Source organism: Mus caroli, chromosome 6 (assembly GCF_900094665.2).
Source record: "Mus caroli chromosome 6, CAROLI_EIJ_v1.1, whole genome shotgun sequence".
Lineage (NCBI taxonomy): Eukaryota > Metazoa > Chordata > Mammalia > Rodentia > Muridae > Mus > Mus caroli.
The window spans coordinates 109,291,691-109,317,976 of NC_034575.1; the positions used below are offsets into that span (position 1 = coordinate 109,291,691).

General features: G+C 45.1%; 1 protein-coding gene and 1 long non-coding RNA gene across 2 annotated transcripts in view; one reads left to right on the forward strand and one right to left on the reverse strand.

Annotated features, from left to right (window-relative positions):
- Slc6a11 (solute carrier family 6 member 11) overlaps positions 1-26,286 on the forward strand; it is a 119,658-nt gene that overhangs the window by 51,559 nt on the left and 41,813 nt on the right. Inside the window, exon 6 of the mRNA XM_021164756.2 lies at positions 10,726-10,860. Coding sequence (XP_021020415.1) covers positions 10,726-10,860 — 135 coding nt within the window. The remainder of the gene's footprint in view (positions 1-10,725; positions 10,861-26,286) is intronic.
- Positions 1,168-17,561, reverse strand: LOC110296179. The gene is made up of 3 exons (XR_002378157.1): positions 17,243-17,561; positions 16,091-16,171; positions 1,168-1,297 (listed from the first exon to the last, which is right to left on the reverse strand). It is a non-coding gene; the product is annotated as an uncharacterized LOC110296179 (long non-coding RNA).

Genomic DNA, 26,286 nt, shown 5'->3' on the forward strand with positions numbered 1-26,286 from the left:
AAGGCTGATGGACCAAGATGTAGGACTGATGCCGGGTGGACATTGGCTTGGTTATCTCCCAGAGTTAGCATAGAGCTGAACATTGTCATGGCAAGAATCTGAGACTCAAAGGACACATCGAGTGAGCTGTGTTACTGTCCTCAGTGTAAAGAAAAAAAGAACCCAAACCCAGAAAGACAGTGGCTGGCAGAAGTCTATTGGATGCACAAAGAAATGCTAGAGACTGGACTTGTGTCTGTATGGTGTTACTGTGCTGCTGAGTGTGCCAAGTAAGGGTGGTTCATATAGCCTGGGTAAAGGCAGCCATGATTAAAGAGGCAGAAGAAAGGGTAGGACAGAAGCAAAGGCCCATGGCAGGGGAGAGCAAGAAACACTGGTGTGAAATTATCCTAGTTGGATCACAGAGGAAAAGACTCCCCACTGGTCTATGTGGTGATCACAGTACAGGTTTTGGAGACAAGGGGATCTGACCAGGAATCTTGTACTTTCCTGACTGCAAGAGTATGTTTCCCTCTGGACATGGGCGTAGTTTGTTTATAAGAGGTTGTCAACCTTCCTAATGCTGTGACCCTTTAATACAGTTCCTCACCTTGTGATGGCCCCCAACCATAAAATTACGTTTGTTACTACTTCATAACTGTAATTTTGCTACTGTTGTGAATCTTAATTTTCCTACTGTTACGCATACTTCCTTAGGAGTCTGGGAGTGATGGCTATGTGTGTGTCTCTATGCTGTGGGTCATATTCTCTCCTGGCCCTTTTCTCTCGGGCTTCTCCAGCCAGTGAATTAACCCCTCTTAACATCAGCTTTCCAGTCCTGCATGTCCCCAGTGGGTACCACAGTCATTAGTGAGGTGGCCTCCTAAGTATTTTCCAGAATCAGTACTCTGACTCCCTCGCAGCTGAGGTGAGACCAATGTAGCTTCTGTCTGAACTCTAGAACCCTGCTGTTGTACCCTACCCACAAAGTCTACTCAATTGCTAGGAAAAGAGGTCACCCCAGCCTTTCTTGTAACTGAGTGACCTCTGACCTACCTTCATCGTCTGTGTGGGAATTGACCTCTCTTCACAAACCGGGAAGACCTAAGCTCAGGGAACCATGTGCACACCTTATACATGGTAATGCACCTCATATGCAGGTCGCTAGTAAACCATGGCAGGGAAGCTTAAAGCTTTAATTTTATGGCTGAGACCTTCCTATTTGTTGGTAATCCTGGTTGATTCCAGAAGTAGCAGGTCGTCACTCTCAATGGCCTGCTTCTGAGGTCCTCAGGTCATCCTCAGCATCTCTGTGTATCTGGGAAGAGAGATATGGGTCTCCTTAGCCAGTACCTTCACTTGACAACAAAAGATGCAGATGACCCAGACCCAGCAGACCCAGCAGACCCAGCAGACCCAGCAGACCCAGCAGACCCAGCAGACCCAGCAGACCCAGCAGACCCAGCAGACTCAGACCCAGACCCAGACACCCAGACCCAGACACCCAGACCCAGACACCCAGACCCAGACACCCAGACCCAGACACCCAGACCCAGACGAGTGGGAATAGCAGTGCCTATGCAAGGTCAGAGAGGCTGATGGTGGCTAGACATTTAGATTCTCTGTTGGACTGTCTTTTTCTCTTCCTCTCACCTGATGGATCAGACTCAGCAGCTCAGTCCTCTCTGTTCTCACTCCTGGCTATCTTAGGGTACTGCCCACAGTTTTATAACCTAAAAGATCTTTTCTTCATTTAAGACCATGTGAAGGCAAATGGAAGGGTAAGGTCTAGCCCTTCCTTTCATACCACCTTCATTTGTGTCTCATTGGCCAGCTATCACCACATGACCAGCTTAGCTATGAGGGAGGTTGAGATTAGGCAACCATAAGTTCTGTAAGGATGAGGAGTCTTGGACTAGGGAGGTTTTTCAGTCAATAAAGAGTTTGGATCCCTGCAACCACATAAAAGCCTTGTTGTGGCATTGTATGCTGTAAACTGCACTAGGAAGGTAGATAAAGGGGTGCTTAAGGCCTGCTGACCAAATAACAGACCTCCATAGTGAGTGACCCTATCTTAAAATATAAGGTGGAGAGTGATTGAGGAAGGCACCTGTCAGTGAGCTTGCACACATGTGCACACACACGCTAAACCAGGGTCTGGTTACTGCAGAAGAAGAAGACTCTAGGGCTTCCTAGTGGTCTTACTGTGAGTCACCACACTCATCTGGGCTTGCTTGGATGCTGTCTCTCAGAATCTTCCTCTCCTCCTCCTTAACACTGTCTAGGGATGCCAGTGTGAAACATGCACCTTATAGTGAGTGATACAGTGCTTGGTGACGATCAGGTAGTCTGTGCTGTTATCAAACACCATTAGTCAGTTGTTGCTTAACAACCATCTCTTCATCTGCCTAAGGAAATAGCACTGTCTTGGTAAAATACCATTGCCTCTGTAGGAAGATACCCTTACTGTCTTGTGAAAATGTGACACTACCCAATTTAGATTTAGTTACTTAGAAGTATGTTTTTTTCCCCAACATATACAAATTTTGTTAGAATATTCTTTGGAGTCTGGAGAGATGGTTCAGTGGTTAAGAGCACTGACTGCTCTTCCAAAGGTCCTGAATTCAATTCCCAGCAACTGCATGGTGGCTCACAACCATCTGTAATGGGATTTGATACCCTCTTCTGGTGTGTCTGAACAGAGTACTCCTATACAATAAATAAATAAATAAATAAATAAATAAATAAATAAATAAATAAAAAAAATAAACAATAAACAAACAAACAGAGGGTCTTTTTAAAAAAAGAAAAAACAATATTTTTGGAAAATACCTCTAAAAGTAGTTTAAAAAAAGTGGGAAGCCAACTATATCCATGGGAGCTTCCACTTTGCAGACTTTCATCTTCACATTTTCTCAAAGTCTAACAAATCCTTAGTGGAAGGTATGCCTACTTGGTGAAGGTTAGAATAGTCTTCACTGTGAAATCTGGGAGTGGTCCTTATAAATCCGGGTTGGGGAGAGTAACAACTGTCTATTAATAGTCAAAAGAATGCATGTCTAATGACTGGATGTTTTGACTGTGCTTTCTAACCCAGTGGGGCAGGTGTGCTGGAATGACCAGCTGGAAAGGGAAATGGGATTGGGGGACTTCAGGGGCTTGCCATGGCTGAGGGTAGTGGGTATTGGTGAGTTTCTGTCAGACTCTAGTCAAGCCAGAGCTTCCAGGTTAAGAACAGAAGTCGTAGCACAGAGAGGACAAACTTCTGAGTTCTTTCAGCTTCTTTCTTTAGACAAACCAGTTCAAACCTGCTTCTCTTTCTTTAGACAAACCATCTTGATGGTTTCAGTCTGAAAAGTATATAGAGAAACCTACAGAAGTAGTGTTGAAGGCAGGTTAGAGGTAACAGTGTGAGCCATCTCTGGCACCCAGGTGCTCAGCTAATGGAAACATGGTCCAAGGCGCTGAGCAGTTAGTGCAACCCAAATCAGTGTCAGGACCCTGGAGAGCGCCAGGTAGTCCTGGATCTTTGGGAAGGCTAGCACTGGACAAAGGACTGGTTTCTTAGAAACTGAGACGGGGGAAGACCTCACATTGCATCTGTCTGGTCTTTCACTACAAATATGGAAGAAATTGTACTGGTAGAGAACTCCAGAATGATCTTGTCTGCACGAAAGTCAAATAAGATCATTGTTAAATTGTGGGATGGTTGCTTCCTTGGCAGAATCCAAGGAAGAGCTGGTTGGTTTAAGGTTATCCCTTCTCAAACCTGCTTCTCTTTCTTTAGACACAGAGCATCCCCAAGGACAGCCAGCCTTGGGCTAGAATTTATTCTCATCTCATTTCACCACTTTTAACTCTGCAGTTATTGATCCATTGACCTTAGAAACGGTTTACTGTCTGGCAGAAGTTCACAGTTTCCTTCTCACATGTGGTAGCATAATACTGCCTTTGAGAAGACTCAGGTAAATAAAAAAGATTAGTTCACATAAGTAAGTCCATTTGTGGAATACAATGTGGAAGCTTGAATTAGCCTGTCTAGCCCTGTGTCTATCCCTGTCTTCACTGTATCGTACCTTCTCACACAGTGAGGAATGGAATCTGCCTGAGCAGTCCAGCATTCTGGATCTACTGACCCTGGGGACCTTTGTCCCCACATCAATCCACTTTCCAAATGCTTTTTGAACAACACTCTATTTTGTAACTTGCCCCAATGTCCTGAAAAACTTGGGGAGGGGAGGCCCTTCTGCAAACTCGGTGGCATTCCCAGTGACCAGACATTCTCCCTGCTATGAAATAAATAGCTGTGTCCTGGAAGTAGGGGGAAAAGCACCCCAGGATTCTAGTATTGGGATGCAAATGAGCAATTAGAGTCAATTAAGACAGGATACAGTGTAATTACCACAATTATGCGACCTTTCTGTGCAGAAGGAGGTGACCTGATGCAAGGGGATTCAACAATAGTGAAACTCTTCAGTAACCTAGGAGTGTGCTCTGGTCAGGGAGGCCTTACAGCCTGAGCCTAAGGAGGCTGACAAATGGACCGTCCCTCCTTCACCCCCACCTCCCTGTGTTTGAGCTATTGCTGGCAACATTAAGGAACAGCTTAGCTGGGTGCTACCTTATCAAAGGACTTACTGTGCCTGTCTCAGTCACCCATCATCTCACACAGTCACAAGCACTGTGAAAAGCTCCTCCCTCTTCCACACACATCCTGGGTTCCCAGATGACTTTGAAGGAACCCTGCTCCTTGCCAGGGACACCTCATGAGATCCCCAACTTTCAGTGTATGACTGGCATTCTACCCTTACCCAGAGCCCTCTGTGCTCTGGGACCAGTGAGTGCAGCATTAGAAGTCAAACATCCAAGTCCATTCTTCCATTGTAGAAGTCATGAATGAGCTTTCAAGGCAAGGCAACCATAGTATTGAGTGCTAGAGAGGAGACTGGGATGGTTCAAGTGATGGGTGACAGGCATTGAGTCAAGACGTGGCAGTCCTTATACCACATCAGGGCTGGCAGCTTTGTTTGTGGGGTAAGAGGTCATTGCTGAGGTGAGCAAGGCGTATTTCAAGTTAGCCACTGTGAGCCTTTGCTTCTAGAGCTGTGAGATGGGACAAGGACATCCTGGTGGAGGGCAGAACATGTGACCTGGAGGAAGCTCAGCCAGCTGTGTGGGGACTCAGACACACAGAGAGTGAACACCGTGGGTGGCCTTGAGCTGGCGATGGACTCTGTGGACAAAGGATGGCTGGGAAAAGGCAATGGGACTTGGAGGAGCCTGGCATGCTCCCTAGCAGTGGCGGTGGGGATGGGTGGACACCTGCCAAGTCACACAGCAAGAAGCAGGATTGGATGCTAACACTTGCCACCAAGGCTCGACCATTTCACTCCACTACACCTTGAGCATGGGCTGCTGGCTGGGACTCACAGGACAGAGATGAGCCAGATCTTTGCTTCTGAACCTGGGCAGCAGTGTGGACAGTACAGTATTGTCACAGTGACCCAGAAGGAAGGGAGTGAGGGACCCTTGCTCTGAGTGCAGAATACAGTGAGTGAGCCAAATGGTGAGAATTGAGTGTGAAGGCTTGTGGGGACAGCTGAGGAAAGAGGCCAACCTCCCCATCACCCCAGTGACCACTTGGAAGCTTCTAGATGATCAGTGGGCATATTCTGTGCCCATCCCGCATCTTTGGCCTCTGCCATTCCCACTTACCTTGGGATGCCTGGCTCCAAACCACTTTTACAGATATGTCTCAGAGACACTTGGCTCAGCAGCCTTCTTTAAGAACTAGACCTGGATCTTATGCATCCATTGACCTGTGGGACACTAGAAATGCATATGTGATATGTGAAGTAGGTCACGGGTGACAGCTGGAGTGCTGCATGGAGGGCTTTGAGGCTGCTGGCAGGCTCAGCTGCAAGGAATGCTATGATTTATTAGTAGTGTCTGACAAGTGCACAATGCTGGCACATGCCATTTGTGGACAATCTCTTGACAGCCATATCTATATGGCAACAGTCAACAGCTGCTGTGTGGGTGGTGGTGGTGTAGGGATCAAAGATAACACCAATACCCAGAGTAGCCACAAATAGAAACACAGGAGAAGGGATATGGGGAGATATTGCATTTTCAACTTTGATGTCACTCACCCTCTGTGTGTATTATGTAATGACACTCCAAACCACCCTTTAGATCCTTATTGATGCTCTCACACTTCAGCTTAGGAGTGAATCTTGGGTAGCACATGCCAGTCAGTGGGTTCATTCTGGTAGTAAACATGCCCACGCTGTGGTCTTTGGGCAACTCATTTGCATATTACCTATCTTTTATGATTTTGTTAAAAGTATACAAATGAAAGTATGGACACCAGTTAGAGAGCTTGGCTATACTAATGTAATACCGAAACATAGCATCCCCTGGGAGTTCATTCTGTGGCCTGAGAATCATCACTCAGAGCCATCAGCTACTGAATGGATCACACCACCACCAGGATGAGGCTCAGTCTGTCATCTACACTGCCTGGGCACAGAGGGCATACTTGGTTGGGTCTACCCTGTCTACTCAGTAAAGACAACATAGGGAAACTGGCATATTCAGCCTCATCACAGTGCTCTTGCAGGTTGAGGATAATTCCTGCGAATGTGAGTTGTCATTAGGTTTTGCATTCTCATCTTTCAACTCTGTGAGCAAGGGCTCATGGCAGCTAAGCTAGAGAAAGAAATATTGGATGAGGCAGCTCCTGGCTACTGCATCTGATGGCACATGGGTGTTAGGTTGTTACCCTAACTGATGGCAGCTAGGTTGTTACCCTCCACCTAACTTGTAGATTTGAGCTGACTTAATAGTACCCAAAAGAATCAAGTGTGTATATACAGGGGCCAGTGAGATGGCTGTAAAGGGTGCTTGCTGCCAACCTTACAATCTGAGTTCAAACCCAGGGACCCATGTGATAAAAGGAGAAAAGTAACTCCTGTAGACTATTCTTTGACTTATACCCTTCCATATCCCTATACACACCCATACCCATACCCCACACACAAATAAATGAATAAATTAATATTTTAAAATATTTTAAAAGTTCTTATGTTTTAAAATTATGAATAGATGTGGGGATTCAGTATGTGTGCACATTCATACACATGCCGGTACATGCACATGAGGTGCCAGGTACCCTCAGAGGACAGAAGTGTCAGATCCCTAGGAACTTGTGTCATATACAGTTGTGAGCCACCTGATATGAGTACTAGGAACCAGACAGTAAGCAGCACCCCTCCCATGGCCTCTGCATCAGCTTCTGCCTCTAGGATCCTCCCGTACTTGAGTTCCTGTCCTAATTTCCTTTGGTGATGAACAGCAATGTGGAAGTATAAACTGAATAAACCCTTTCCTTGCCAGATTTCCTTGCCTTATGGTATTTCGTGGCAGTAATATAAACCCTGACTAACACAGATTGGTACCAGAAGTGGGGTATTTATTACAAGTTTGGGGGAGGATTGTGGAAGGATTTTGGCACTTTGGGCTAGAAAGGCCATTGAGTGTTGAGACCACAGTGAGATGTTCTGGAGGAGCTTGAAAGATAAAAATGTTGTGAGCAGTGCAGAAGATGGAGGCTTGGCTTGGATCATTTGGAAGAGCAGCTAGTAAAAGTGCTTTTAACCACTGAGCCATCACTCCAGCCCTAACAAACGTTCCTTAGAGAATATTTGTGCAATGCTGAATGTCTACCATAGACAAGGTCTTCCAAGCTATGTGGAAGAGAAGAGTTTTACAGCAGTCAGCTTGCTGGTCAATGATCAGCCACAGCCATAGCTGATCTTTTTCTTATTGTTAATATTGACTGCCTACTCCAATTGTGTGTCTGACTTGCATACCCTTTCTTTGAATGACACTTTGTGACATTGTATATGACAGTATAAGAATGCATCGGTCATACAGCATGCCAGGGAGCTCATGGCTCATTTGCCATCAGCAATGCAGGCATTGGTGAACCAGGTGCTAAGTGAGCTATCATTGAAGACCAGAGATAACACCCACAGAACGACTGGGCTTCTTTCAAATGAGGTAAATAATAAGGTATTTTCATAGATATCGTGATGATCTCATGAGTGGGATATTGGGATGTAAGCCAAACTTGCTATAAATTCATACATGGCCATGATTCATTAGCTGGCTGACTTTGTACAGGCTACTGTACTCTCTCTCCTTCCTTACATATTAAAGATGATAACTCTTTCTGCCCAGAGCACCCTCTGCCCTTACCCAATATGGAGACATGTAGGATGAGCAAGCCAGTACCACTATCATGTACATGTGTGTGTGTGTGTGTGTGTGTGTGTGTGAGTGTGTGTGTGTGTGTATGTGTGTGTGTGCGGGTATGTGTATATATGTGTACATATATACACATGTGTGTGGGTATGTGTGTATATTTCCATTTGTGTGTGTATGTGTCTGTGTGTGCATGCATGCATATACATGCATTTGTGTGTGTATATGTATGTGTGCCATGCGTGCCTGGCATGCAGGAGAAATTCCATTTCCCTCTTCCCTCCACCCCCAATTTCATGTCCTGAGCTCCTACACCATTAGGATCTGATGTTTGGGTCACCTTTTTGGAGAAGTCTACTGTGACTGCCCTTGTCATGGGCTGCTGCCTCTCTGTGACCACCACTGAATGTATTATCTTCCTCTATGTCTATCTTTTCAACCAGTTGGAAGCTTCTTAGAGCAGAGAGGCCCATTGGATAAGTTTTGCTTACCCAGGCATAGCTTAGCACCGACTGCACAGGAATGGCTTCAGTGTTGTGAGTGCATGCATAATGCGGAAGTGAGGACGTGAATGAAGGATTGATGTGAAGGACTGGTGCTCTGGCCAAAGCCGGCCCAGCTGTACAGGAGTGAGGGGCGGTAGCAGAGGCAGCCTGCTCAGAACACGTGCTTGCCCTGTGGTGTCTGAGTCCCAGCCATCAGCAAGCCTGTGTCCTGCATCTGTGTGCACTGAGGACTATGTGGAGCTAAACTTGAATCTAAGAGCATCCCTGACCCTTGGTGACAAGCTCCCTTCTAAACAGGAGTGGCGAGGTCCCAACAAGGGACAGTGCAGGTGATTAGAGAATAGAAAATGGCAAAGGGTCAAATGTGGCAGGACTCTGAGTCCTGCAGGATCCTCCAGTGGAGGAGGGCTGGCACCTATGTGGGGACCCAGGGCTGAGGTCCAGAGTGTGGATGGTTGGCCAGCTCTGTGTGAGCAGTATTCAAGCCAGGGGGCTCCAGGAGGGCTGTGTATTCTTGAGTACTCTGTCTCTATTGGCTCAGCCTCTCTCAGATTCTCTGAGTTGAAGCATCTTCCTCCAAGCAGACCAGACCTAGAGAGTTCCAAACCAGTGTGGAATCTTTTCTGCCCCCTCAGCTTCTTCTCCCACTCTGCCTCTACCTCCCATCTCCTTCCCTACCCCCATGTCTCAGCCTATCTACAGTTATAAAAAGAAAAGATTCTTAATAAAAACAGTTCTTCTCAACATTGCAGGTCTTAGACCATTAATGAATTGTGAAATGGATTTAAAAGAGTCCTGGCCAGGTTTTAAAAGAGATGAACCAGAGGACCAGCAAGATGGCTCAGCTAGAAAAGGTGCTTGCTGCCAAGCCTGACAACCTGAGTTCGATCCCTGGGGGCCACATGGTGAAAGGAGAGCACTGAGTCTTGAAACGTCTCCTCTGACCTCCACACAAGTGCTGTGTCATGCACACAGCCCACACACAGTAAGAAAATGCAGTTTAAAATGAGTGGAGTCAGACAGAAACATTAGCAAGCGACCCACATGGAAGTGTTTGAGAAATACTTCTTTCCCAGAGCTCCAGGTACAGGGTTGTGATTTCTAGGTCTTTCAGTGAGTTTGAAACCCACTGCTGTCAAGCTCCTCATATTCCCTCTGTATACACTCCCCTGAGACGTAGGCAGAGTGAGGCAAACATGTGTGCATGTGGGCTCCTCTCCCCTTGGCTCTTGGTGAGGCCCACTGCTATCATAACCCTTCTCTCCTTTCTTTTCTAAGTCTATTTATGCCGTAAGAATTCTAACATGGAATCTCCCCTCCCAAGGTTTAAACATAGGACACATTGTTGCCGACCATGTACAGCCTTGGAAGATGCATCTCCTGCACGTGTTCCTCTTGATTGACAGGGATGTCACACCCAACATGACAAAGATGACAAGGGAGGCACAATCATCCCACTCTTTGCTTCTAGGACTCTAGTTTATGTACTTCCTGTCAGTCCAGTCACATAGGAACCACATCTGTGAATTCAAAGAAACCCAGATAGAAATAATGAATGGATGCTTGCATCGGAACTGGATGTGTAGACTTTTTTTTCCTTGTAATTGTTCCCTAGATAATGCAGGGTGCTGATTGCATGGTGCATGCATTGTATTTGATATTGTCAGCTGTCAAAAGACAACACAGAGAATTGTGGAGCTCTGTGCAGATGCCTTGAGGGCCATTTGATATGAGAGGCATGAGCATCCATGGCTACTGGCAGTTATGGAAACAAGACCCTGAGGATGCTCAGAGCCAACTGTCTTTCTGAGACTGGGCTGTGTAGATGGATACAGCATGGTCCATGCGTCTAGTTAGTTTCAGAGCAGCTTCCAGAAAGGGTGGTGTGCTGGCTGGGGAAGGAGCTGTGCTGAGTGAAATAAGCCTACTACTACCACCCCTGCCTACCTCTTGTCTCTCTTCTCCCGGGCAGGTCGTGTATGTCACTGCAACCTTCCCCTACATCATGCTGCTGATCCTCCTGATCCGAGGGGTCACGTTGCCTGGCGCCTCTGAAGGCATCAAGTTCTATCTGTACCCTGACCTCTCCCGGCTCTCTGACCCACAGGTAAGGGCTGCAGCTCAAAGCACAGTGTCACCCACCAGCCACTGAGGCTGATCCACTCACCCCCAGGTAAGTAGGTGGAAGCCTGTGGTCTCCTCAGGATAATTAATCACTAATGCATCAATTAAACACACAGGGAAGCAAGGGTATTAAAATGCAACTGTAGAACCTTTAAAGGTAACTACGTGGCCTGGTAACAGGGACACTTCTTGGTCAGTGCCTTCAACATATGATCCCACCTGGAATTCCTGGAGTCAAACATGTCAGGTTTGGGATTTTTCTGAATTTTGGAATATTTCATATATCTGATGAGCATCTTAGAGATGGTGCCCAGTTGTAAGCATGAGGCTTATTTGTTCATGTATATCATATATATATATATATATATATATATATATATATATATATACACATTTTTAGTTGTTTTGTCTGTGAAACAAAATCTCTCCCCTGTGAGCTCTTCCACTTGCATTATGTTAACATTCTGGAAGTTTGAGATTTTGGGTTTTGGAGTCAGAGAAGTTTTGGAGGGTTTTTTGGTGGGATCACGGGATCATCCCATATGATGGTTTCAAGGCAGCATCCATCATAGATATTGTATTTTTTATTTATTTGTTTTTAATTTTAATTAATTAACTAATTTTAATCATGTGTATGTGAGTATATGCCATGTGTGGTGTTGGAGGAGGACACAGGAGTCAGATCGCCTGGAGCTAGAATTACAAGTGGTTCTATGCTGCCTGATGTGGGTGATGGGAACTAAATTCCAGCCCTTAAAGAGCAATACGTGCTTTAAACCACTGAGCCATCTGTATCCCCCCACCTCCACACAAAGGCTTGGAGAAATCAACTCACCTTTAGTCAGGCCTGGATTATTCTAGTCATGAATAACAAGTGTTTCTGCCCAAGCCCCTTTGACTGCTCATGGCAAAGGACCTGGAGGTGTGTTAAATATAGATGCCCTCATAAGCCAAGTCCTCAAGCTGCACAGCATGCCTGAAGCCTTCATGGAGTTCCCAGACACTAGCCTGGACCTCACTGGGATATGCCCAGGGTATGCCCAGCTCTGCAGGAATGCCAGCATAAGAAGCCACTTGCTCAGATTTGGCTGTGCCAACCAGGAAATGCCCATTTTATATAGAAACAAACATACATGGGACTAGTATCTCACTTCCAGTCAGTATTTGGTGCTTCTGCGTGATTTCAAGCTTGTGGCTTTGGCTCCCTCTGTCTGAGATGTGTGGATGGAAAGATTTGCAGAACACAGGTTATTTACTGGAACTCAGAGGTGTCTGTGACAGGGAGTCAATGAAGAATCTCCAGGCTCAGAGATACACAGAGATACAATGTGTTCCTGGCATATGAAATTGCTACTTCATTGGAGAACATCTTAAAGGCAGAGTCCCAGACTCTAGCCACACCTGTGCTTGGCCCACCTCAGGAATGGCAGCTTGTCGAGCTCATGCATGTACCTGTTAGTCTTTGCTGAGCTCTGCCCCAGAGCACCCTGGGAACACCCAGTGCTTCACTGCTTGCCAGATCCTGTTGTGCCTTTTCTGTTCTCCACACCCTATACCTCTGGTGTTGTGAAGGCCACTGCTGTCTCCACACAAAGCAGGATTGGTTCCTCAGTGGTTTTCAGAAATGACCCCTGACTCCTCCAGGCTACTCCATGGCCAGTTAGACAAACAGCGGTTTGAAATGTGAATCTGATTGGCAGCTCTTTGTTTAAATCCTTTCTGGGGTGCTCATGGTTACTTGAGTAATTCCAAATGGTGGCCCCCAAGACTTCTGGGACCTGTATCCACACTGTTTATTTTATCCCTGCCCTGCTTTTTAGGTCTCAGTTTGTTCAAGATAAGAGCCTCCTTTCTGAGACTCAAACATATGTATCCTTTCTGACTCAGGACCTTTACACATGCCGTTTCTCTACAGACAACTTTCCTTTAGTCCCTAACTCCTTCTTATCCTCTAGGCAGCTGAAGCATGTCTTCCTCACAAAGGTCCTTGCCATCTGCCCCTGTGCCTCATGTCCAGTTTCTAGAGCACCCATGGTGACTGTGGAATATTTATATAAATGTATGTGTGTGTACAGAGGTGTGATTTTTAAGTGTACAATGTCCATTTCTTTTATCAGCTATTTGCTGACCCTGTACTTAGATTAGGGTCCATAAAATAAATTGAAAAAGCAGAACCCAGAATCCAAGAGATGGTAGCAGGTGCTAGGTTGGCAGTGAGATGAAGAAACAAATATGCTGGGTGGCATGGGGGTGGCTGCTGTGTTCAGGAAGAAGGCAGCCCATACTCCCTGCACCCAGGCTAGTCCACGCTATGTATATAATGGGTGCTCAGCAAATGCTTGCTCTCTGAATGTAAGAACCAGAACTCTTTGTGTTTGGAAAGTTGATTATTTAACAGAGACTCTGGTAGTGTCCTGACGGTCATGTCTAGTAGCACCTCCTTTAGTAAGGCCAAGTTTTTCTATGTTGGTTTAAAGAATGACCCTGGCTTTGTTTCCCATTTGCACTTCAAGTTGTGCCACAAGGAAAAGTTCCCAGAAGCCATCACTGGGCCTGGCATTTGGCTGTCACCCTATTTCTTGAAGAAGATCTCGAAGCCACAGTGTTGAAGCCTCCTTCAGCCACGAACCAATAAAAGATCACTCCATAGCTATCTAGATCTTTACTGAGAGCCAGGGAGGAGACAGCAGGAAGGCAGAGAAACCTAGAGCTCTGGGGCATTGTCAGGTCAGGCAAGTCTCCAGCTTCTGAGCCCTTGGCCCCAAGCTGTCCACCCAGACATGGGGAGGCTGGGCAATTGGGGGAAAGTGATGAGCAGTGAGGTTGTCTCTCCTGGCTAGGAATCATGACGGTCTCAGGAGCTGTTCATCTATCTACAAAGTCCAACAGAATGGCTCCTGAGAGTTCTGGAGAGACTGCAGGGTTGGGCCCAGCAGTTTGTAGAGTACTCAATCCTGGTCTCTGGAGTCCTCAGACTGGGGGGAGAGGAGAATCAGGCCCCTCTCCTCCCCAAGTCTACCTCTGAGAGAGAAAAACAGGCTAGGGTGGTATCAGAGGTTCACGTCCCTCCATGGGGTCTACAGTCTGCAGCAAAGCGAGACCCACCAGGCATTCTGGTCTGGAGGGGCCACAGCCTGGCCACTCACCTTTTCTCTTCAGTGCCAAAGCCTGTGGATAACTGCATCTGACCCTCACGGACTGACTCTCACCTTCCTTCTCAAGTCATTTCCCATCTGAAACTCCATAGCCGGTCCTTTTGCCCACTCTGTGCATAGTGTGCATGCAGGTTGGGGCTGAGGGTGGCACTACTCTGCCCTCCCTCTTTGGAACCTTGGGACCATTTCAGTTTCATCATCAGTAAAATGGAGCTAGTTCCTTTTTGTGGGCAGAAAAAGATAGCTGTGGAAGTTTTAAAATTCTAATGGTGTGCATGTAGCTATTGCAGTCACCAGAGGGACCCTGGAATTTAAGACCCCCCCATGTCCTCCCCACTCCCCCATATCTTTTTTCAGTCCTCAAGTTCCTTTTTCACCATCACTGACCTCTCAAAGACTTCTGGGTAGGACTTGCACTTCTCCCCTCTAACGTAGACTCAGTAAGGCAGGGGATATACCTGTTATACCCACTGTTCAATTGCCAGCCCCTGGCACAGCCTCTAGTGAGGTAGAATGGTCTGTGAGCATTTCTTGGAAGGAAGATAGTTGATCCTCAGAGTGCTCACTGCCGGTGTTATGTCAGCCCGATTTTTCAGTACCTATGAGCATGCTCTGCACAAAGCAGTGACTTGGGAATACTCAGTCTGCTGCCATGCAGCTGTGAGACTTCCACTCTGTGCCTTTCTCTCTCTGGAGTCAAGGTTCTCACCTGTCCTTTAGGGTAAGAAGGTTTGTCTACCAAGGCACAGATACATACACATGCCCAAGTCCTTGTGTTCCTCAATTCTACTACACACACACACACACCCAGGCCTGGCACATAGTAGGACCCTGAATCATGTTGGTTTGTGTCTGGCTCTTAGTAGGACAAGTCAGAGCTACACACCCCAAGAGGAGGGTGGCTTTGAACTAGGAACCAAGGCTTTTGTTGAGGGTTCAACAAACTGAGTTTCTCCTGTGATGCAGCAGCTCGCCCTGTGGTTTGCGTTCCGTGGTCAGAACATTCTAAACTTCTGTTTGTCTTCACTGTCAGTCCTGAAGTGTGGAGTGCTTTTTACCCTGTTAGATTTTCGCTTTCTGTCTTTTCAGTCTTTGGGGAGCCAAGGGGATCTTGCAAGAAATCACATTGTCCCTGCCCCAGATTCCTTTCGCTCTCGCTTGTCATTGTGTTTTGAGTGTGTGTTTTCAGGGCGAGAACAGAAAGGCTTGTCACAGATCCAGCTCTCAAGTCTGCTTTCCCAGGCAGGCCACTGGTACACCACTTCCCTGTGCTGCCTCCTCTACAGAGGGAGCAGAGCCTAAGGGTGAGATGTCCAAATGCTGGACCTCAAGACAGGACCTTCCCTGCTGCCCACCCGACAGGAGGACAAATCAGACGACCTAAGAAGACAAGACCCTGGTTCAAAGCCTTCTGAACCTGTGAAGATGACATGAAATTACTGCCACCTGGTGGCAACGTTCTCTGGTTCTGTGCTCAAGATCCAAAATGAAAAATGGCCTCTGGGCTGAAACACTTTCAAACCAAAATATCCATATCTCCACTGACTTTGAGATAGCAGATACATTTAAATAGTAGTAGTAGTAGTAGTAGTAGTAGTAAGAATGTAACGATAATAATTAATAACAATAATAATAATATAATGAAATGTCACTGTTGTGGAGGTCATGCTCACTCCCTTAAACTGGAAGTCCTTTAAATTTTTCTTTGAATACATTGGCTCTGCATTAAGTGGTTTCTCTAGCACCATGAGTTTATTGTCTACTTTTCAGGCCTAGCCATGTGGTCACACGTGGCTCTCATCTTCAAGGAGGCTCCTGTCTCTTTTGAGAGCCATAATTAGGTCAATAATAACAATAGTGGGACAGTACTGGGGATTAGAACTGGCCTACAGTAAATCCCAGCAACCACATGGTGGCTCACAACCATCCGTAATGAGATCTGATGCCCTCTTCTGGTGTGTCTGAAAACAGCTACAGTGTACTTACATATAATAAATAAATCTTTAAAAAAAAACAAAAAACAAAAAACAAAGAACTGGCCTATGATGTGTAGCTTACCTAACCTCATGTCCAAAGGCAGAAAATCCTCCTCTTCTCTTGTCTCATGAAGTCAACATCACTGGGTTCCTTCTTGTGGTTCTGCGCATCACAGAGATGCTGTCAGAGTTGGGGCCCAGGTCTTCCCAGAGTGAAGTTCTGTGGTCTCTTTGCTGTTTTATCATGTTGGGGATAAGAGAGCTTCTGGCATTGCCATCAACATAGTGATACTGGAGGCTGGAATGTGGCCCAAATACCCAGCACACACTTAGCCATGCCATCTAAGCAGTAACTACAGATGGCTATCATCTACTGACAGCTGGCACTCTACCAGTCACCATAACGGTCTTGTCTCTCCAGATCACTCAGCCACCAAATCATTACCAAAATCCATCCTGCTCTGCCTATGGAGGTATAGGTGCTTTTTATAAGCAACATTCTCATAGGAGATATAAGCTTAAAACCCAATTTTATAAATGAGAGTGCTGAGCCCAGTGGCTTGTGACTCAGCTAGGCAGAAGGCAGGCACAAGGCTGAAGCTGTCATGTCTGACCACCTGGCTTCCCAGTTCCAGCTGCTCTTCTTGACTCTGAAGTCACCACATGGCTTCTTTACTAGGGTCCTAGATGTTTCGTCACCACCCAGGTGCCATTTCTGACTGTCTCATCCTGTTCCAGGGTGTCCCTCATCCCCAATCTGAAGCAACTGCCCATCATTCCCTTCCCAGTGTTCAAACTTTGTCTGTCTGTCTGTCTACCCCTCCCTCCTTCCCTCTCTCCCATTCTCTTTTGAATTTGCTGCCTCTGGTTTGTTGGTGTCCTATTTTGAGTGTAACCACTGAACAGATATCAGTTCAGCCTAAACTAGGGGGCAATCGTCTCAACATGGCTCCTGCTTCTTATTGCTTACTACCCTTCCCTCACTGGACCTGCTGCCTTCCTGCAGCACTCTGAAGGAGCTCAGTGGAGAACCTGGATTGCCAACTCCCTGCCTCAGTGCTTTGAATGTGTCCTGTAGTTCTCTGAATGTATCTAGAGTCACTGAAGTCTACTAAATGCAAAGCCCTTGGTCTAGAGTAAAGCCTGCATTTTCTTATCTGCTTATGTTGCTTGTTGTTTTTTTACTATTGTATGTTACAGAATTTGTATAGACACTAGATTCTGTTATCCTCACCTGAAGAGTGCTAGCTTTTGTCTTCATGTGCATTTTTTTTTTCAGTCCTTGACAATCAGCGAGAGCTTGTGTAGGCTAAACACACTGTGAGAGTTTGCCCTCACATTTCACAGTTAAGCTCTTGGAAGCCATACTCTGACTCCAAAGAGCTGACCTCACGGGACTCAGTTGGAGGTAATGGGCTTCTGAGTTATGGTTCCCCTATGAGTCCCTTCAAGCCTTAGCTTTCAGCTGGGAGAAGGTAGGCATAGTAGATATTTCCTTGGTCTAGAGCAGTGCTGCTTAGATGCAAAGTTCTGACTTCCAGGAGACACTTGGCTGTATCTTTAAATAGGTTCAATCATCATAATTGGACCTGGTCCTCTCTCACTTGGCCCCCACTCCCAGGTCACAATGGGCCTGGCCCCAGTTGCCAGGGACCCATCATCCAAGGTTCTATCTCAGGTATTCTTTCTCTATGCCATCCCATAGCTGGCCCTCTCACATGCTGCTTGGTCATTCTGCTCCCACATCAGGTCCCTGTTCAACCCATGACTTGAATAAAAACCAGTTGTTTTTTAATTCATGGAGCTGGTAGCTGCCTGATATAACCTCATGTTTATTAATCAATATGTCCATGGTTAGTATCATCCGTTAGAATTTCAACTCTACATAGACAAAGAATGTTTGTGTGTCACCCATTGTGGATTCCCCAGCACTTGGGACAGAGCCCAGGACATGAGAAAATCCTAATCATGAGATGTATGGGTAGATGGGCAGATGGATAGACGGACAGACAGATGATGAATAAATGGATGAGTGGATGGATAGTAGATGACGCATGTTAGACAACTTTATGGATGCTCAGTAGTTGAGAAGTCAGATGAATGAGTGGTAGATGAGTGGGAAGATGGATGATGGGTAGTTGAGTAGATGGATGTGTAGACTGATGATGGATGTAGAGAGAGTATATAGATATATGGATAGATGGATGGTAGATGAATTGATGGATAAATGGATGATGGATGGATGGATGAACAGTCAGACATGGTCACATGGATGAATGTTAGATGAATGGGTAGATGGTTGAATGGTTGAATAAGTGGATAGTTGAGTACATAGATAAGCAGATTAATAGATGGATGGTGGGTACATGGGTGGTTGGATAGATGGTATTTGGGTCGACAGGTGGATAGACATATGAATAGGTAGATAGTAGAAGGGAGAGCAGATAGATGGATGGATGGGTGGGTAGGTGAGTGGATGAATGGATAGATTGATGGATGGATGGACAGACAGACGGAAGGGTGGGTAGATAGAAGCAGATGAATGGATGCCATGTGGTAGTTTATCTTAAGGAACACCAAAAGTCAGAGGTGAATAAAATATTCTTTCTGGCTGCCTGTCCTGGAGACCTTGTGGAGCTTTGATTTGCTGTCTGAAAGGAAGAGGGAGGAAAAACATGTAGTTTAAAAACAAGCAGGGATCAAAAGAATAAATGCCTATATACATGCAGGAAGTGGCCAGAGGGACATGATTTGCAGGGGAGAGTTGGTAACTAGCAACCATATGTAACATGTAGTGTGGCTTTAAAGAAAGAAAGGTCATGTTACTCTCTCCAGAGACTGTAGCTGTCAAGCCAAAGAATACAGACTTCTCTTAGTGGTCTGTGAGTGAGTATGGAACGCTCCTGTGTGAGAAGTTGATTGGTGTGAAGAGATCTGTAATTTTAGAAGGCTGTCTAGCTCAGGGCAGACTGAGTGAAACCAGGCAGAGTGTTTTAGGGAGTTGGCTGCTTTTGCATCTGCTCTTTGCTTTCCTGTGTGGCTATGTCTTAGAAACTTACCCTCTCTTGCCTTCAGACTGTCCTGTTGTGTGCACCTAGAGGGCAGAGACCCATTTTTACTTGTCTCCTGGACCACATGGTTGTGGTCAGGCTAGGTGAGACAGCTGTTATTAGCCTCTTCAGGAGTCTAGAAAGAACAGAACAGGGAGGAGGGAAGGAGGGAGAAGTGGGGCCATGTATCTAGTGAGTTGTTGGGGTTTTAGCAAAGTAAGCATCTAGGTGCTGAGGATGAAGGAGGTCTTGTGTGCTGTAGAGCCATGAGACAAGCATACCAGCTATGACATTATAGGTGGCTGTGGCAGAAGCTCAGAAGGCTTGACAGGAAAGAAGTAGTAGGGTCACTTCCAGGAGATCCAAAATTTCCCTCATGACATGTGCTCAGTGGTACCAAGAGACGCATATCAGTCCTGTCTAATTACCTCAGACTTGTTGTTGGCTGGATTCCTCCCTGACCTTATTTGTCCAGAACATGTTTATGAAGTATTGTCCCTGGTTCTGTTTTCATAGACCAAGTGCCCACTCCTGCTTGCCATTGTCTGGCCACTGTGGGACTGAGTGGAGGAACAGGTAGATAGATATAGTCTATGTTTTCTGGGACAGAAGTTTTAATTTGGGGATGGCCTTTCGTTAATATGTTTTACTTTGGGGGTGTTTCAAACTTACACATAGAAAGCAGAAAATCTGAATAACTTTGTTCCCTATAGCCTCTTTGCTACTTTGTGGGTTTTTCTTTTTCCCACCCTTTGTCCCCACCCCATGTTTCACCTCCTATCACTATGTAGGGGAGAAAGAAGGATAAAGTGGAGGGAGAGAATCTGTGAATCTAATTTCTCTCGTCTTAAACAAGCCCCGTGGATGACCACAAACCCTGTCTCATGGGGCCCTAGCATTTATATACCCTTCGAAAAATTCCCAGAATTCCAAAAGTCATACAATTGCAGAATCAATCTGTAGCTGTCAAAACCATGCCTCTGCTAGAGCACGAGACAAATCAGTCAGCAGCTGCCGAGCATCTCATAGCCTCACACCTGGGATTAAAATGCAGTCTTATAATAAAGAAACCAAAATTCCAGAGTTCTCATTAAAGTTTCCTTAATACCCCAGGTTTTCTGTCATTGTTAAGGTGGCCTATTCCCCAAAATTACAGAGTCATTTTTGATGTCTTATATTCACTGAAGCCCATAGATTTTATATTTCATTGTAACTTTTGTTTGTTCATTTGTGTGCACACCTACACACACCACAGTACATTTGTGGAAGTCGGAGAACGATCCAGGGAAGTCAGTTCTCGCTTTCTACCGTGTGGATCCTGGGATCAAACTCAGGTCATGATGCTTAGTGGCAGGTGCCTGCACCCTCTGTGTTAGACATTCTGTAGACATTCTTGGGTTTGGACAGCTGTGTGATGACATGTATTCAACATTAAAGTATCACATACAAAGTAAGATCACTGCTCTAACATTCATGTATTCTGCCTGTTCACACCCACCCTCCTTCTGACATTTTCCCTGTTTCCATAGTTTTGTCTTTTCCAGAATGATCTGTAGTTGGAATGGTGCAAATGTAGGCTTCTCATGCTGGCTTTTTTGCTCACACCTTACTACACAAACTGTTTTCAAGCCAGCCATGCTGTCTCTGGGAGTTTGTCAGAAGTGCTGACACTCGGGCTCCATCATGGGGCTCTTCTCTCAAAGACTGCATTTCAACAGTGCCTTCAAGTGACTGGCACACAGATGGACGTTTGAAATATTCTGATCTGAGAGATCATTCCAGGGAGGTGAGACCTGTCAGATAAATCAGTAAGGGCTCATGCCTAAAATACCTGAGGACAGATATTCTTCAAGCAAGAATTTCTTGGAGTTTGGGCCTTCTTCCTGCCTACTATAGTGTGGGAAGAAGTAGAGGAACACCCAGGCTTCCTGGGGGTAGAATGCAGTAAACCCTTTAGGGTAATACTCCCCTAGAGCTGTGCTATCCAGTAAAGTAGCTACAAATCATGTCTGTTTATTTGACTGAAAGTAAATCACATTTATAATTCAGTACCTCGAGTACTGTAGGCACTTTCATATCTTCAACAGTCATGTGTGATCAGTGGTCACTATAGTAAGGAGTGTATTAGTCAGGGTTCTCTAGAGCAGTGGTTCTCAACCTTTCTGATGCTTCCACCCTTTAATATAGTTCTTCACGTTGTGGTGACCCCCCCAACTATAAAATTATTTTCATTGCTACTTCATAACTATAATTTTGCTACTGCTATGAATCATTATGTAAATATCTATGTTTTCTAGTGGTCTTAGACAACCCCTGTGAAAGGGTCATTCTACCAAAGGGTTCACAACCCACAGGCTAAGAACTGCTGCTCTAGAGCAACAGAATCAAAAGAAGGAATATGGGTTAAAAGAGGACTTACTAGATTGGTTTATAGGATGTGGTCAGAGTAGTCCAACAATGGCTGCCTCACATCAGAGAGGCCACCAGCATGGTAGTTGTTTAGTTCATGATGCTGGAGTCTCAGAGGTCCCAATCTGGTGTTGATGAAGTTCTGAGGAGCTTCTGGCCTTTGGTCTGTTATCAATGAATGAGCCAATAGTAGTAGAAACACCAGGGTAGACAGACTTGCCAGCAAGCACAAGGGCATGCAGGAAAATGCAAAGCTTCTTTCTGTTTTTATCTGTGCTTCTACCAGTGCTGTCCAAATTTAGAGCGTGTCTTTCCATTTCAAATAATGTGATCAAAAACATTCTACATATAGATGTCCAGTGGCTTGACTTTTAATTAACAGGCAGCTTGACAACCATTATTAGCTATCACAAACTACATGGCTGTGGAAGGATTTTATCTTTGTAAAGCTGTCTGTTGGTCAGTAATGATGTTTAAAACTGAAGGCCACAAAGCAGGAGAATCTGCAGAAGCTGGCACTTAAGTCTCCCCAGGAACCTATACATGGAGCTGTTACCTTGTCTTCTTGAAGGCATATTGTTCACTTGTGTGGCAGTCCTTCCTCTAGCTCCAGGGGCCTGCTGATATCCAGCAGTATTCTGAGGATGACATTGAAGAGCCAGGGCCAGAACTGTGGCCACTGTTTATCTGGACAGGAAGAGCCATGATGAAGGCTCAGCTGTGAGCCCCATAGGAGACTGTAATGGCACAGGTCTGGGAAGAAATGGTCTTTCCTAAGCCTGAGGGAGAATGTGGAAGGCATGAGTGTGTTGACTGCCAGTACGGCTATCACTAGCCTAATCCTCTGTCTGAACAATATATGGTAGGACACATAGTCCCCTCTAAATCCCACACTCATTGGCTCAATTATTGTTGTCTACATCTAAATTTCTCCTTATTACTTTTTAGGAGTCAATAGTTGGATTTTACGCCATGATTTAATGATTTCTTTATTCCCTAGCACTTTCATTTTTTTCTATAGGGTTACATTTGTTTTTCTGACTAAAGTATATCCTTCACTAGTTCTTTCCACAGGGTTTTAGAGGAACTAAACTCTCTCAGACTATATATGGTTAAACTTATTTATTCCACTTTTTCCTCTTGAGTAATAGTTTAGCTGGGTACAAAATTCCAAAGATGGTGACTTCTTAGTTACATTGTTGTCTTAGTCAGGGTTTCTATTCCTGCACAAACATCATGACCAAGAAGCAAGTTGGGGAGGAAAAGGTTTATTCGGCTTACACTTCCATACTGCTGTTCATCACCAAAGGAAGTCAGGACTGGAACTCAAGCAGGTCAGAAAGCAGGAGCTGATGCAGAGGCCATGGAGGGATGTTCTTTACTGGCTTGCCTCCNCTGGCTTGCTCAGCCTGCTCTCTTATAGAACCCAAGACTACCAGCCCAGAGATGGTCCCACCCACAAGGGGCTTTTCCCCCTTGATCACTAATTGAGAAAATGCCTTACAGTTGGATCTCATGGAGGCATCTCCTCAACTGAAGCTCCTTTCTCTGTGATAACTCCAGCTGTGTCAAGTTGACACAAAACTAGCCAGTACAATTGTTGAACTTAAATGTCTATATTGACAGAAGCAGCATGTGATTACACATGTATCCAGTACTTTAATGCTGGGTCTTATGTTGAAAAATAATTCTGTAACTTCTTATTTACTATAGGAAATTTACTTTCTGCCTCATAGTTCCTCAGAGTAATTCTTCTTAACTTGTGGGCATGCCTAGAGCTCAAATTTTTTGTTTGTTTGCTTATGTTTTGTTTTGTTTGTTTGTTTTCCGAGACAGGGTTTCTCTGTATAGCCCTGGCTGTCCTGGAACTCACTTTGTAGACCTTTTCCTCTTCAACTTTCATCTTTGACTTCTCTCGTTTCTTTTATCAATGGGGAGATATTTCTATCTTTTTCCAAGCGAGACTGACAGTTCAAAATGCCAATTATGTATCATGCTTGTATATTCTCTGTATCTCCCATGACAACATCATTAGCATTTGTCTCTCTTTATCTGCTGGTTTTAAATCTGGCATACTAATTATTTGAGCATCATATGAGCATTCAGTGAAATGACCTCTAGTCATTCTTAATTCAAATATGACCATGACAAAGTCATATTTCTTGGTTGATGATTTTCTGAAGACCATATTTTGACTGTCAATTTGCTTCTTGTATAGAACTCAATTACATTCATTAAGGTGTGTGGTAATGAATGCAATATAGTTAATTTCTTTATTATGTTAACAAGCTGGGGAAACACTATCTGGGACTAACTGCTTCCTTGATGGGGAGTAGCTGAGTCCCAGCTAGAAGGTGTGGCTTACCCAAGGCCACAGTTTGTGGGGAACTAGACTGGGACATAGGACCTCAAATGAAACATGTCATTTTTCCAATTTTCTGAATCTGTCTCATCATTTGTGAAATAATAAGTATAGACTGACATGGGATAGAGTCCTGACTCACTAGCTTTGTGACAAGGAGTTTGAAATCTCCGGACTTCCATCTTAATTAGCCCTGTTCTTTCTACTCCTGTTGGTAGTAGAGAACATCAGATATACTAATAGTTTGACATGGAGGAAAGTGTCCTGAGATTTGCAGAGGGCAAAGGGAGGGAGGTAGAGAAGGCTCTCAACAGCCCCATACTTCTACCATAATTACAGCAAGCACCTCATGGACACAGTAGTTTCTGATAATTTCTGACCCAGTACAGCTTTGTGAAAGAGTGAGGTCTCTTTTGCCCATGAGCAGCAAAATGATGGGGCATTGATAGGTCTTGGGTGAGTAGGATTGTGACAGTTGATGTCCATCTCTGTGCAGATTCACTGGCGTGTGAATCGCCTGTCCCATTTCTTTCACTTCCCATACGCAAGCTGAGCTCTGGAGCACCCACAGGGCAAGCACAGCCCTGCTTTTGCTCACAAAGAGCTCAAGCCTGACTCCACTCCTTGATTAAAACCTTAGTGACATTTCATCAGGCATAGGCAAGGAGATACAGCTCCTCCTCCAACCTTACAGAGGCTTATATCATTGTCTTGTACACTCCACCTCAGAAAACTGTGCTGCATGATGGGAAACTCCCCACTCAGTCTCTGGGGACCCAGCACTATCACTAACCTTAATAAGTCGCTGTCTCTCCCCATGCCAGAAGTTCCCTCATCTAGAAAAGAATGGTTATTGAGTAAAATTGCTGGCTTTTATCTTTTCACTAGCAATACCCTTTACTTCTCCATTCTGAGTCTCCCACTTGGACTGCTTCTTGTCAAGTAGAAATTTCTCTTAATAGCCCCATGTGTCTGAGTCATAAAAGGTGCCAGAGACCAGGGATACATCTTCAGGGTGTCTCCTGAGGGAAAACAAGGCTTATAGAAGAGAGATAGCTTATCTTTGGTCCTTTGTGTGTTTCTACTTCACATAGCATCTGAAATGGGAGAGCTGGATATTAGTTTAAGAGAGCATGTGATTAAACCAGATTATACTTAGCCACTACCCAAATGATCAATCCCTTCCAATATGAGGACAACATCTTACTCAGTTCTCCTGTTGAGATGGCTTGTGTGCTGCCCAGCAGATATTGGTATCCACTGAATACTTTTTGCAGAATCTCAAAGTTATGCACTTACATGGAATAGTATGTTCTGTGGTGTTCATTTAGACCACTAGATAGGTGACTGAGCTGGTGAAACAGTCATAGAATAGTAAAGAAAGAAAGATATCCCTCTTGGCATGGCATGGCATATATATCAACCCCTATGGTTACTTGGAAAAGATCAAGTCAGTCAAAATAGTCCAGAATAAATGTGGGAGGAGCCCTGAGGATCTGCCTTTAGCAGATGAGCTAGTAACAGCTGAGGGCCACTGAGGGAAAGAGTGTCACTCTTCTTTGGTGATGTGCCTTGGTGGATGGCCCCGCATCAATGTGCATATAGGAAGCACTCATTAGACTCAGGGGATTACATTGATAGCAACAAAAAAGGAAGACAAGGAGTTGGGAGGGTGATGGAGCAGAGACACTTGTGCAAGTTGGGGGAAGAAAATAGTAGATGGATATGATCAGAATAAAATGGGTAAATGTATAAATCTTTAACAAGCAAATAAAACATCACTTTAAAGGAAAAAGAGGGATTCCTAAGAAAGTCAGATGGAGGAAATAACAGCAGCCACAGGATTCTCTAGTAACTATGTCTGAGACAGAAATCCTAAAGAAAGATCAAAATGGAACCATGGAAACAAACTCATGTCTTCTTGTACGTAGCTTGTCCTTCATTTTCTTTGGACCCACAGAAGGTTGTGTCATCCCATCCAGAGGGACATGTGGCTGGAAATAAGGGTTAATAGCCACCCAAGTAGGCACATAGCTTACTGATGGATGACGTTAGGCACTTTATAGGGTCATCAGCCTGTGAGGTGATGTCAAGGCAGAGACAGATGAGTTCCCAGAGTTCTTTGGTTTTCTGATTACAGACTGAACACTCATCCTTGTTCTTGCCCATTGCCAAAAAGAGCAGAGCTTTACTCAATTAGCCGCCACTGATACAAGCGTGAATGTGCATGGCTTTTCCCAGGGAGACATGAACAAATGTCTGTTTATCCCAGATAGGGCACCAACAAAAGGCCAAAAGAAATGAAGTCACTGCAAACTTTATATGCCCCAATATAGGGGAATGCCAGGGCCAAAAGAATGGGAATGGGTGGATAGGGAAGTGGGGGGGCGCTATGGGGGACTTTTGGGATAGCATTGGAAACGTAATTGAGGAAAATATGTAATAAAAATATTAAAA